Below are 13116 nucleotides of genomic sequence, written 5' to 3'. Positions count from 1 at the left end.
ACATACACAAATTGTTAGTGAATTACACTGAGACTGTGAAAACAAGAAAGGTTTGTTGCCAATCACATACCCGCCTTTAATATAGTCAAGGAATGAAACTTCCGTTTCAATTAGGAAGGAAAGCAATGTTACCTGAAAGCAAATAAAAGAGAGTCAGACATGAATTGTCATTTCCCAGTTGAACAAGTAGAGACATAAGCACAATGTTTTTGGAGCTCTCTCCTTAAGATAAAATTTCCTACAGTACTAGGGAAAAAAGAAGATGAAAAAAAACAAAAAACAAAAAACATTTCAATAGGCAGGCCTTGAAAGGCAAATTTGGAAGTCTACTACAGTTGTTTGTTGGGCTGTTTTTAAGACACATTTAAGGGATAGAAGATTGTATTCCAGGGCAGGTTACCACATACACGTCTTCTGATCACACGGGTAGTGGTCTAAATGTGTTACTGGCACTTTCAGTACTTGATTCCCAGAAGTATAAACTCAAGTGGAAAAGATTCAGTATTTAAGATCTTCATATACTGCACATCATTTATGAAACAAATAATTTAATTTTGTTTTATCTACAAAGTGACACAAAACTCACAACATAAGTGCATCAGGCAGTCTATGAAAACTGCCTAAGTAAATACTCAGCAAATTCACCGATAACGATACACGGCTATAAAAAGGGGGTGGAAGTTTGTCATGAAATTTGATTTTCCTCCAACTACAGCAAAATATAAAACCTGAAAATATCCTGTGTTGTACACTTGGACTCATTCAGAATGAGATTACAGGCAGCAATTCTGCCTTCCAGAATACTTTCTTTGTCACAGGTTCTCTGTGAGTCTTAGTGACTCGCAAAGTTTAAAACCATCAAATTACCCTTCTAGCTGAGAACAGACGATCATATATAGTTATATATATATATATATATATGTATATAGTTCCACCAGACTATCAGTAGCATAGTCTTGCATATAAGATTGAAATTTTTATGTGATTTCCCACTGGACTCAGCCATTTTAACGGTTCATTTGTTATTACGGTTGGTCATCTTGTTCTTAACTAGTTAATGTTTTCAGTGAATCTGATTTTAAATGGTAAAAAATGAAAATAGACAACACCACCCTTTCCAAGTGGCCAAAGGGTTTACTTCCATACAGACAATACCAATGTTCCAAGTTTTATACGGTGATTTTACATTTCACTACTTGTATAAATATTTCTGCTTAGTATGTCGTTTTGGCTGTCTGAATTTAAAATGACCCCTTAAGTAATAATGAATTGATATGGTTACTGTATGTACACTGTCCTTAAAAGCAGCGAGAGAGTGGTCAATGACAGGTATCCACTTTACTTAAAGTTCTCCAAAAGCCAGCTCCTATTAGGGAGAATGATAATGATGGTGCCTGGTTTGAAAATTTAGAAAACTGTAGGATAAGGAGTATCTTGGATTAATGATGGGGAGAGAAAAAAAACCTGCAAGCAAACACATAGGAAAGTGACAATTTGGAGAAGCATAAGGGAAGCCTGAAGGACTAACAGAAGGGCAAATGGATGCAAAAAGGACTTGATGAAGAAAAGAAATTACAAAACCAACAGAACATTGATAGAGAAGGAAAGAGCAAAGAAAATTGCTAACTACTGTTTACTGGAAATTTCAATGTAATTTGAGACAAAGGCTAACAAGACACAGTTGATTCTGTCTGTTCAAATGTGACTAAAATATGTTCTTTCAAATGCAGATACATGTGAAGGTGTTAAAATACTTCAAACCAAATTCAACAGGAAAATTGAACATGTAAATGCATTTTTTGCTTTCCTGTACCCTAAGCCAGATTTCATACCATTCCGAGTACACTTACTTTTAGTATTGATTTAAAATAGCAATTTTTCATAAGTTTCTGACTCACTGATTTAGCATAACAGAACTTTAAACACATTAAATTGTAGTAAAAGAAATATGTAAGAAAAAAAGTTACCTAATGAATCAGATCTTGAATGGTAAATGTTCATGGACAAGCTGCTTATGCTTATTTTTTACAATTTAAAGCAGAGGTAAAAAATAAGTGTTTATTTTCCTACTGATGCACAGGCTTATACAAGCTTTGAGAATGACAAAACATTCCTTCAAGGCGAGAGTTCAGAGTGAAAGTAGCCCTACTGACTTCAGTGGAACTGTTCATGTGGAAAAAAACCCCACATGCTGGATGTTTCAAAAAACCTATCTTACATCTGATTAGTTTTGCAATATACGATTCCTCAACATTTATCTTCATTATTTTTAATGATATTTTGAATTTCATGGATTCCAGAACACAGAAGCTGAGAAATTGGGAATTATTTGTATTGCTAATGGTTCATAAAACAGATTATGGAATATGAACAACAGGACATTAAACTCTCATCCCAAACTGAACTAACAGATCTTTTAACATTTACCTACAAAAACTCCTATGCAATAAAAAATGTTGACTCATTTTGGTTTAGACATGCTAAGCACACTAGCTTTTACTGATGCTAACTCAGCAGCTAAACTTAAGAAGAAAATGGACTTCTGAAAGTCCATCTGTTTCAGATAAATAGTTCAGTAATTTCAGAAATTTGACTGAAATTTTACTATAACTTATTTTGGAATTCATTGCACACTTGGTCAGAGCTTTTATTAAGACTGTTTAAATTTAAAAATTCTGAAATTAATGCTGTATAACAGTAAATAATTTACTGTCGTGGCCTTCACAGAAGCTTCTGCTCTAATCCTGTTAAATTACAAGTCAATTATACTCTATTTCAAGTTAAAAGCATCCAGTAACATAAAATACATTTACTTACTGTTCCAGAATTAACATACTTTTTCTTTTTTCCCTTTTTCTTTGGATTTATTACCTAGAAACACAGATACAAATATTAAAGCAGCATGATTTATGATCTAACATTAAGATAAGTGTTAAGATACTTTTGATGCAGAAAATAGTTTATTTTTAGTGGATTCTAAATTCACTAAGCATCCTGTTTACTTATGTACCCCAATGCTGGGATATAGGCATATCTGAAAACCAGTGAATTTATCTTCATGGTACCTGCTAGGTAAGACAAATAGGGGACCTGCGAAACAGAGGTGACAGTGTTCATTAAATCTGAGTACTCAGTGAAAGACTTCATTTAATTTTCACAAGATTCTGCATTTTTCTGCATGCCTGATTCCAGCGTTTCAGTGTACTGTGTCACAACTTCACCATCTCACAATGTACCTCTTCACGTTCCGGTCAATCTCCTTCCATCTTCTCAGCATTATCTGAGAAACATGAGAGTTGTTCTGCTCCTAGTTTTTGTATTTGGTGCAACAGGATTTGGCTGACAGAAAGAGCAATTGGGGCGACAGATCATACTGTGCCTGAATGAAAGCTAGTCAGTAACTTAATGAAAATAGCACAGATCACCAGGTTACTGGTGTACAGGAGTTGTGGGGGCTCTGTGCACTCTCCATACTCAAGCATCTTCACAGAACCCACGCCTATGAGATTCCTCACTGTAGCCACCAATAAAAATTGTTTCCCTTCTGAATACCTACCCATTCAAAGGCAAGTCTCAGTCAGTTTTATCATATACATATTAAAATGTACTCCTGCTTTTTTCAAAATAGTGCATGGAATTTGGAAGCAAAACATTATTTTGTTAATTACGTCAATCCATGATCTGCTATATAACCAGGAAACTCAAATCCTTGTGGCTTACTGCCGAGTTTTGATGTAAACTACTCACAAATGTTCTGTGAATGACAAAGAATGAAAACATTCCTAACTGAAATTTTAGTCTCTTAACTGCTATAAAACATTTCAAGAATTTTGCCTGAAAATGGGAAAAACTGTAATACATATCCTCCAAAAATTCTCTCCCCCAAAGCAAAATGATGTCACATTTAAAGATCATATTCCCTGTGCAACACAGAACAGCCGTGAAACTTAAGGCAGAAAGAGGTAACTATCATTTGAGGTCTTCCCAAATAGGCTAAATGACAGTGACTCTTTCTTTCCTTCCAGTATGCCACACAGCTATCTATTAAATGTTCATCACAGCTTTTACTGCCTTACACATACATAAACCCTTTAATACTTAAGAAAAACCCAAACAGATAACCCGTTTCTCTTATTAACAGTATGACTGGCAAGCAGTGGATTAAATCTGTGTAATGGTGGTTTATGAACAATGTTGCAATTCTTGCTGAACCACAATCTCATCCAGAAAGTGACTCCTGCTGACAACTGCCCAGAAGAGGAAGATGAAGGTAACAGACTGCCTGCCCGCCCTGTGGCCCTTCATTCACAGCTCTCCAGAACCCAGCGGTCAGGCCTGAATTAGCAGCATATTTCTTGCCAGCAGTCAGTAAATGCCAAAAAGGAGATTCATCTGAACTTTCTGCTTCAAGTAACTTGATAATTGGCTGCTTAGGAATTGCTAGGAAATGCACTAGAGCTTGGAGTGAAATATCACGGGAAACAAGGCATCTACTTGATCAAAGATGAATTAAATGACAGCTGATCTCCCTCATGTAATTCCAGGTACTACAATTGCTATAATATTGATGTGGGGTTTGTGTGTTGTTTGTTGGTTTTTTTTTAATATATTTTATTTGTTTTGTTTTCTCATATTTCAGGTAACTATAAATAAACCAAAGTCTCACACCCCTGCAGTAACCTAGGAAGCTACATGAACTCTTACCTTTTAAAAAAAGGTCATTTGAAAAGAGCTTGTTATAGCAATGTTTCTAATCTGAAAATACGGGATTCCTACAAATTTCTCCATCTGCCTTGGGTCAGTTTGTAAATGCAAAACTGTCCAGTCTCTTTTGTTCTGATATTGCAAAGACAGATCAAGTAGAAGCAATACCAAAGTACAGAGGACTGCAGTGTGGGGAGGCAAATATAAGATGCTCAAGAAATGGATGCTATTCATGGGAGTGAGATAGTGATATTATATTCAAGAAACTGCAAAATTAATTAAGATGTTATAACAGAATATTCCTGGTAGGGTAGAAGTCATGTTAGCGATACAAGAAGAGAGGACTGCATACAGTAATCTGTGTTGTGACACTATCCATAGGAAACCACAGTAACTCTGGGCTGATCTTGGATCTAAATATGAAAAACCCCCAAGGCTTTCAGTTATCTTTGTCCTGCTCTGCACAGTAGCACCTTTGATCATTTCTTAAATATAATGCAGTACATAATTGGAGCACCCTATTTCCCTACCTTGCATTAGTGCTTGCCTAAACCATCCTACATGTGATCACCTATATTAGGAACATGAAATTCTGCAAAATACTGAAGTTAAATGGCAGTAGTCCAAGACCAATTAAAGGACAGCTTAAGGACTAACGAAGATCTGTACACCATACAGGAAAAAAAACCACCCAGGCTACAGCCACATAGGCCTGCCTTCTCATTATTAGCAAAAATATCATTCCATGAGGAATAAAAAACATAGTTCGGTTCAGAGAGAAACTGTGCATGCAAACTGGGTGACACTGGAACTCATGGCGCAAATACAGAAGCTGACCTAAATACTTCAAAAAGCATATTCACAAAACAGAAGGAAGTCTTAAGTATTTACTTTGAGGGACATAAGAGGTCTTGAAATTAAACTACCAGGACGACCATGATTAATTAGCTGGATTTGGATTACATTTGAATCACCCTTGGGAGAAGGAGAACTTGAAAGAAGTTCCAATCATGGGATTATGACTGCACCAATGAAGATCTTGCAGCCAGGCGGGTCAGGAGTTTCACCAACCTGGACACATATATGAGTCTAAATTCAGGAATAGGCTCTCCTACCAGAATGGAGGGAGAGGGAACAGAAGTGCAGTTGTCAAGAAAGCTAGTCATGCAACTGCCCCAAAAGCAGCTACAGCCCATATGAATCCACAAGTCATCAGGTGGCATCACATAGCAGAAGCACTTTGTATTATCTGCAGTATAATTTGAAGGCAAATTAGCTGCTAATTTGAAAGAGGAGTTGGTCATACTAGCAAGACTATGTTAAAGGCAGATTTGGTGGAAAAAGCTGATTTTTCCTGTTTTTTCAGATGGCACATATGAACATTGCTCAAGTTTGGGAGCCTTGGTTATTACTTTCCTGTGGGGAAGGTAGGGGTGAGAGGGGTACGATCAAAATCTTGACCTCCGGTAACACCAGAGATCAAGGATAGAGTCACTAAGGAAATACCAAAAAAGAAATATCCCACGCAATGTCCCAGGTAGGAGCTGGGAAGGAATACAGGAAAGAAGAAACACTTTTAGACTTTCTAAACAACAGGGGAAAAAATACTAGGTGCCTTATTTTTTTCTTCAAGTACTATATTTGGTCTGCATTATATAAGCCAAGGGTTGAAACTGCTAATGCAGCAAGAGGACCCATTTTATGCTATCAGAACTCCTAGAGAGCACGACTGCTCTGTGTACGATGACACGTTTCAAGAGAGGGCTGCTTTTAACTAGAATAATACTTTGGGTTATCAGACCTAGGAAGGAATGGGCATTTGTACTGTGTTGTGATGACAGCAATCTGTTGCATGAGGATAAGAGCCAGGGTCTAAACCCAAAAGAGTGAGGCTCCAATAACCAAGGCAAAATGAAGGCAATTTCTAGTAGGACGCACTGTCACCTTTCCTATCTTTCCCTCAGGCACCCTGGCAGATACTGTGTTTACCTGGGTTATGTTCATTACTCAACTGATACAAACATTTTGTAAGTTCATTAGAGGAGACTGTAGACTCTTCAAAGTGAAAGAAAGGAAAACACATCTAAACTCAAAACTCGACCATTCCTGTGTTCAATACTATTTGAACACATATATTTATTATATACTATTATAAACTCTGACAGGGACAAAAGATTTCATCAAAAGATCTGTCAAGAGTTACCAGACAGAGATACTGTCTGGAAATTGTAAAAGAAAAAAATGCACACCAAAATAGTCTCTGTATATCACACAGTTCTTTGGGTTCATGACTCTGTGATGTGAAGTACTGAATGTGAACTTCATGTTTGGACTCTTCTAAAGTTCCCCTGTCCCCAGTATATAAACACCTTAGGACAATAAATACAGCACAGACTGTACCTTGCCTACACAATAGTTTTCTTGTGTTGTATGAATGCTCATATCCAGAAATGAAAGACGACAAAAATTAGAACAGAAATGAGAGATGAGAGAGACAACAAAACAGTGAAGTTAAAAATAAAGACGACTCTTTGCAAATCTCAGTGAGGCTATAAAAGCCCTACAGAGCAAAACCTACAGGTACAGCACTTCACCTTAGAGAAACTGAAAGTACGTGGCACAATTCATACACTTTGTCTATGAGCATGTGTGAGATGGAGGGTGCTAAAAACCTTTAACACACATGGCTGGACATATGCAAATGCAATAACATGTATTTTCACACAGGAGAATACAAAGGTGCCTGAAATACACACATTACTTCCATGTGAAAATTGCTGTTCATGAGTCCTTGCAGGGACTATATGGTGACACCGCTCTAATTAAGCAGACCACTGCTTCCAAACACCACGACTACATCAGTATCATGAGACAGCTGAGGGGTTTTGTGTAAATGCACCAAGAATGTCTATCATCAGAACAGTGAATTAGATGCTTAGGTACTAAGCACTAGCTGTGTGCTAAGCACTAGGCTACTGCTGGGTGAAAAAGAAACCGTAAAGTGAAACACAGGGTTTCACACATACACACACAGACAAGAGGTGAAACTTGAAACAATGCACATTGTTTTACCATGGGAAAGAAAACAATTCCTTTTACAGGAATTCTGGAAGACAACTCCAACAACACAATGCAATATAGTGCAGACACTTGACACAGTATGTGCCAGTATGCGTACACAGCACAAAGCAGACTTCCTATCTCTGGTCCTAAAAGAAGGATAACCATGTCATGTCAGCAACAGAACTGACCACTAGTAAGACAGCCTAGGCAGAACTTACTAGCTCAGATGCAGCATAATTCCAACTCACCTGTACTGCTTCTAGCTGGGGAGCACATTCACAGTATTTGAAGTTAAGGTACTACACACTGTTACCTACTGAAGACAACGCTGAAGTGATCCAAGTTATGCATAAGATTAACAGGGACTCAAAATGAAAATGAAATTTCTTGGATTTATAAAAAACTGGAGTTTAACACTGCATAATGTAAACTGACACTTCTCAGTAACAAAATAAGTTTTAATTCTCTTCCTCCCATTACCTCTCCTTATTTAACATTTTGAGATATCATGATATACTGCTCATTCAAGACGAAAATTCCTCTGGAATATTAATTTAAAAATGAAGTTTTTAATGCAGGAGTCTTAATGATATTTTTTTCCAGTCAATTTTTTTGTGCCCAAATCTGGTATATTTTTTAAAGGGCTCTGTCCAAAAAAAGAAAGATGCCAAAAATGAGTCCCTTTATGACACTTCAAGTTTATGCATCTTAATTTTTGTTTCCACAAACTCAATGATTGCTTCCGAGAGTAAATTACAACATATTTTGATGCTCAATAAGGTTTGATCTTGGAAAGTTTACTTTTTGGAAAATCCCAATAATCTCAAACTAAATTCAGAAACAAGTCTTAAACTGGGGATTTATTAGACCCAAAAATAAAACTCTACTACAGAATTAACAACTTCCTGTCAATCCCAGTAGCTGGCAGATGTATGAATCCTAAACCAGAAGAGTAATATAAAGGTGGTAACTGACCACAAGAAAAACCCTGCCAATAAATAAGATAAATTCTCTGTCACTTGTAAGCCCTGCGACAAAACTCTAAAGATTCTGAAGTCTGCACTTAAGGTGAAAGGCATTGTGACTTTGCATTTGCTGTAGGAATCGCCAGATATTCCTCAGCTAGGATAAACCAACATATAACACATGTAACAGCTGGCAAAAGAAATAAATGACAAATTGTTCATACACAAGTGGGGGTAACCCAGTATTTTCTCCAAGCATACCAACCCAGCTGCCTGAAGTGCTCTTTTTGCCTTATCACAGCCCAGCATGCATACACACACATGCACACATACCTACTTGTCTCTAAATCTTTTTATGAAACAACACTTTTAGATTCTCTGTTATCGTTTATAAAAGGGAAATGTGAAAACATTCCAAAATTTGATTTTTACAAGTACTGTGCAAATTTGATCAATTTGCCATGAAAACATTGGGAGTGTTCTCACTTATTTCCCGACGCTCAAAGTACTTACCTCATAGACGTTGAACTGAGATTGTCCCCTCGACAATTCTCTGTAACTTGTTGTGAATTCTCCAATGAAATCATGGCTGTATAAAGAAGAAGTTTTCAAATCAAATGCACTGTAAAAATCATGTATTACAGCTATTTACAAAAGAGGGGACAGCTGATATGAACTGGCAAAGAAAGGAGCAATGCCAAAAGATACAATTTGTTAAAAAACCTTTACTTCTTCCTCTGTTGTGTGTTCACTCTATTAGAAATAAAGAGATGAAAAGCTTAAAACTTTCTGATGGCTTCTGCTTAACTTAGCTGCACAATGAGGACTAGGTTGTAAATTAGTCACCTGACCCCAACATAACCTTATGGAATCTGAAAACCAAAGCAGGCTATCAAAAACTATTACCATTTTCTCACTGGATGACCACTGGCACCACAGTGTAAGACTATGTAAGAGAAAGGGAGGTATTACAAGTGTGAAAGGAGTAACTGGAACCAGGAAAGACCATCCCTACCAACTTGTGCAATGTGACACTCAACAGTACTTTTAAGAGGAAGAACCTCTGGGAAGAGAAAGATCTGGGAAGATCTGGGAAGAGAAAAGCAATCCACTGAGGCTAGTCAACTTACAGCATTAGACAACACCACTGGAAAACTTTTGTCCATGAGTGACATATCAGAATACTGAATCAGAGACTCTTAGCACATAGAATAATCACTTGATCCCCATCTCCCTAAATCTTCCCATTTGAGACTGTGCTTTGAAGTGCTGAAAATCACTTCTGGAATTGCATTAACTTTAGATATTTTTTTTTAATCATCTAAAGAAAAAAAAAAACCAACAATGGAGGAAAGGCAAATAATCACCAGAAATATGTCAATGCGTAGGGGAAAAGTGCAATAATTTAAAAATTAACTATCTAGCTGGAGAAAGAGGATGAAGACGGAGAACAAGAAATAAGGTGAGAAAGCCTAGAATCTGAGATTTACAGTCCCTCCTGCAGGGTTTAGATTCTCAGATGAACATTTCGATGGCCCCAGGTTAGCATGGTAATATTTACAGTTTTAAAATTCAAGAAAAACACACTTCCGTGTAACAGATCATAAATATCAAGTCTGCAAAATGGCTTTTGCACCATGTATGTAAGTAGCAATTTCTCTGAAATTAAGTGAAAAAGCCTTCAGAGAGAAATAAAAACATCAGAGTATTGTCGATGTCCCGATGCGAAGCTGCACATCATCCTATTCTTTCCTTCTGCAAAACTTGTCTGCATGCACTTTCCTGATAAGGACACTCCACAAAAAAGTCTGTTTCACACAAATGGACTTGTCCAAAGTAACAAAAACAACTTTTGTGACTTCTTTTAGTATCAAATATTTTGGATTTGACACAGCTCTTAGAAGCCATAAAAGGGATCATCTAGAACAAGTGGTTCACATTTTCACAATTTTTGTGCAAAAACTGTTTTGAGGCAAAGAAATGTTTACTAATTGTGTTAATGTTACAAAGGCCCTATATTACTGTTACTCAAGAAAGTTTAAGTGATGTTTGAATAAATGAGAGCTAGGAATATACAATTACTCTTATCAGTGTAACTCATGAACATGACAGTAAGCAGCTCCACACACAAAGCACCCTGGAATCACTTTTTCAAAGCACAGATACCACAGAATGGGGAAAAAGCAAAAAACCCCTGCAAGTCAGGACTTGAGGTCAGGCAAGTCAAGATTCAGAAATCAAGTATATGCACAGTAACGCTGCCTTGCTGACTGCAGAATAACCTGCAATACTCAGCATAAACTGCTTTGCTATCTAGCAGGCTCTCTGACGACCCTTCAAAGGTTGTTTCTGCCCACTCTGCACACCTCTGGAGCAAACAAATTCAGCATAACAAGGTGACTAGTGCAACAACAGCTTATGAACAGTCCATCAAACATGGAAATTAATGTAAACTAAGTAACAGCAGCACTGTACAAAAAATTGATAGACTAATTCTTGAGAGGGATTCACTTCAGATACATTTGGCAATGTCAAAGTTAAATTACGCACTTAGGTTCTTTGCTACAATCACTAGTAAGTCAGAGGCCCCATGAACTGGCAATTTATTCCAGTTAGGATGGATTCAATCAGACCATTTTTCCCTGTAAGCTACTGAAGTAGCTTAAATGATTAGTCCAATCTAGTTGTCTGATTTTCACATTGTCTGAAGTTACATGAGATGAGTGCTGTCTCATCTTTCTGAGGAACTGAACATGTAAGATGTCAGTGTCCTGCTTGCTTCTAAATGCAAATAGGTAGAAAGAAAAAGGAAAAAAAAGTCGCACAGTTAGAGTAAGAAGGAGTATATGTGAATAAGTATCCTTCACTTTTTGGTTTTTTTAGATATTGATATTATAAGTATTCAGAGTGGGAGGTAAGCAAAAGCAGATAATATTTCAAACTGTTTGGGGACGTGTAGAGGCTAATTACTGCCTAAATTGCACAGTATGTTGAAGATTTCACTCAGAATTGCAGCTACATAATACTATTTGTCAGATTTCTTCATTTTCTTTTTAATCATACCTCAGATTGTGATTTTTGATGAAATGGGACAGCACATGGAATTTGATACCTTAATAATAAATAATCTTTGCCTTTTATTAAATTGGTAATATAATTCAATTGTTATTGTTACATTATTAAAAAATATTGCAGTTTATACATAAAAGTATAAATATGTCACTTTTTTAAGGATTTGGCAAATCTGACAAATGAAAGATGTCAATAGAAATTCATCATTACAGTGATGAAGTGATTTTTTTGCTAATATGGCTTTGTTAATTTAAATCCTTGTATTTTTCATTGCCAAATATGTTATTTTGTCTCTCCAGGGAGTAGCTAATCAAGAAGGATGAACTTGCATTAGAGGTATTTATAGAAGGTATAAATGTGAGAAGAATGCTTATAAACCAACAGGCTACATGACGGAACCAAGAAGATGAAGGTATAAACTGAGAAGGCTGAAACTGGTTTTTGACCTTGTCAGCAAGGAAATGTATGGCAGCACATGATAAATTTGCCTATTATGATTACAAGATCTGTTGGGCCACAGAAGCACAGTATCATTAGCTGTAACACTAGAAGGAAATCGCATTAGCAATATTGAAGACATTACTGTATAATAAATAATATACTCTGAAAAATACAAACAGAAATGCATATCCATACAGTAAAAGATGTAAATTAAGATTAATAGGAAATATTTAAGACAGGCCAACTGAAAGATAAATAGAAATCAATATATTCTTTTATTGCATACAAGTTCTAGTACCATGATTTATGAGCAAAGTTTCTAACCAAAGTATTAAGAGACAAGCTCAAACATTTTTAAATGGTTATCCATCCAATCTGATAAAAAAATAATTCTATCTAGTTTGTCAAAGTAAAGGCAATTTGAAAGCCTAATTTCTTCAGAAAAAAAGCCACACTCAGTACAGATATAGCAAGCTTGAATAATAACAGATAGCCTTTCTTGAATTTAGCAACAGAAATGCCAAGTATATTCTACCATCCTCTTTCTAGCAATGGAGTGATTTAAAACCCAGGTCTTTCAACTCAAGAGTTTAGAACCACATTTTGATGAAGACAGGCATGGAAATGAACATTCAAACCCAACCTGAAATGATGATAATTAATAAGTAGTTTCCACATTGCAATATCTAAGCAACCATGAAAGAGCAATTGCAGGTTTATGCATTTTATCACACTTGAAAAGCAATGCTTTATGAAGCAGTGGTTTAAGCAAAATAACACAGATTACAAAACATGTTATGCCTCCCTTCATATCCACACATTAACTGATAACATGAGATTCACAAAACTGATTTTACAGATCACAAAGCAT

At 36.3% G+C, this 13116-nt stretch overlaps 1 protein-coding gene across 3 annotated transcripts in view; it reads right to left on the bottom strand.

Moving 5' to 3' along the window:
- Positions 1-13116, bottom strand: part of CPNE8 (copine 8) — a 92047-nt gene that overhangs the window by 24292 nt on the left and 54639 nt on the right. For all 3 annotated transcript variants that reach the window (XM_057417823.1, XM_057417824.1, XM_057417825.1), the window contains exons 11-13: positions 9246-9321; positions 2818-2871; positions 71-132 (exon numbers count right to left, since the gene is read on the bottom strand). In XM_057417823.1, the coding sequence (XP_057273806.1) occupies positions 71-132; positions 2818-2871; positions 9246-9321 (192 nt within the window). The remainder of the gene's footprint in view (positions 1-70; positions 133-2817; positions 2872-9245; positions 9322-13116) is intronic.

The sequence above is a fragment of the Pezoporus wallicus genome, unplaced genomic scaffold (genome assembly GCF_028554395.1).
Source record: "Pezoporus wallicus isolate ANWC-B61680 ecotype Strahan unplaced genomic scaffold, APGP_CSIRO_Pwel_v1 contig_5542, whole genome shotgun sequence".
Taxonomy (NCBI): Eukaryota; Metazoa; Chordata; class Aves; order Psittaciformes; family Psittacidae; genus Pezoporus; species Pezoporus wallicus.
The sequence above is the reverse complement of the archived record's forward strand: the minus strand, read 5'-3'. Positions and strand labels throughout refer to the sequence as shown.